The 1,080-nt window shown below is 67.9% G+C and overlaps 1 protein-coding gene across 1 annotated transcript in view; it reads right to left on the bottom strand.

The window, feature by feature from the left end:
- Positions 1 to 697: 697 nt before the first annotated feature.
- The window catches only part of IL12RB1 (interleukin 12 receptor, beta 1), an 11,813-nt gene continuing 11,430 nt past the window's right edge, over positions 698 to 1,080 (bottom strand). Inside the window, exon 8 of the mRNA XM_009318413.1 lies at positions 698 to 864. Coding sequence (XP_009316688.1) covers positions 698 to 864 — 167 coding nt within the window. The remainder of the gene's footprint in view (positions 865 to 1,080) is intronic.

Raw genomic sequence — 1,080 nt, 5'->3', positions numbered from 1 at the left:
CGGCGAAGCTCGCGGCCGCCCCGGCACTGGCAGGGACAGAATGTGCCGGCGCCGGCGCAGCCTTGCAAGGGCCAGGGATTAGCTGCGCGGCTGCTGCCTCCCGGCCTGGGCGCCCGTCCAGCTCCCCGTACAAGCGCTGCCTTCCCTCATCCCAGCTGGGCTGAGCCCTGTGGGGTGCAGCTCACCCCAAAACACCCACCATGGGGGCACCAGGAGCTGGTCTGTTTTCCAGGGGGGTGGGGGGGAGGCGGTCAGTGATGATACCTCTGGATTTTGCCCAAACGGGGATGCCCCGCTCTGTCCCCCCACTTGGGATGGAGTCGATGCGCTGCCCAAATTCAGCATCTTTGCAGCCGGTGGGACACCGGGCTCGCACCGCTCGCACCCCCGGGAGCAGCAAGTCGGCGCTGATGGGTGCTCAGGAGCATGGGGATCTGCTCATCCCCGGGTTACGGGACCCGTGCTGTGCCAGCAGGTCCTGGAGCACCTCGGGGACACGCGCACGGTCCCCGGCAGCACTGGGCCTTGCTTTGGTTTTGCTCCAACCTCCAGTGCTGCAAACAGCCCAGCCTGGCCCCGGCAGCATCTCTGGGGTCACCCTTTGCATGGCAGTGGCAGAGCTCTGCCAGGGCGCCGGGAAGCAGCCGTGCACCCTGACATGCCGGGGCGGCATCGCGGCCGTCCTCCACCCGCTGACTCAGCCGCCTGTTTGCCGGAGCCGCTCCCGCCCACGGAAACCGCAGGCAAAGTCCCTGCATCCCTGCGCCAGGGCTTTCCCCGCCGGCTCAACAGGAATCGCAGCTTTTTCCCGGAGCGGTGGCCGAGCCAGCGAGGGCAGCGAGAGCTTCTGGGCGCAGGGGAAAACTGCGGAGGAACCGGGGCTGATTTATGCCGAAAAACAGGGTCTGGAGCAGCTGGATGGATGTGTTGCATGTGCCACGTGTCCTGCGCCCGGGGTGCATCGTGCCGGTGCGAGCGGGCATCACGGTGCTCACCGAGACACCCCCACAAGCCCTGATGGCGGCGAGCGCTACTGGTGCCGGTGCAGCATTTACCGCAGGGCCGGCTGGTGCCCGGGGC

This window comes from Pygoscelis adeliae, unplaced genomic scaffold, assembly GCF_000699105.1.
Source record: "Pygoscelis adeliae isolate BGI_AS28 unplaced genomic scaffold, ASM69910v1 Scaffold582, whole genome shotgun sequence".
NCBI lineage: Eukaryota > Metazoa > Chordata > Aves > Sphenisciformes > Spheniscidae > Pygoscelis > Pygoscelis adeliae.
This window is presented reverse-complemented; position numbering and strand designations above follow the sequence as displayed.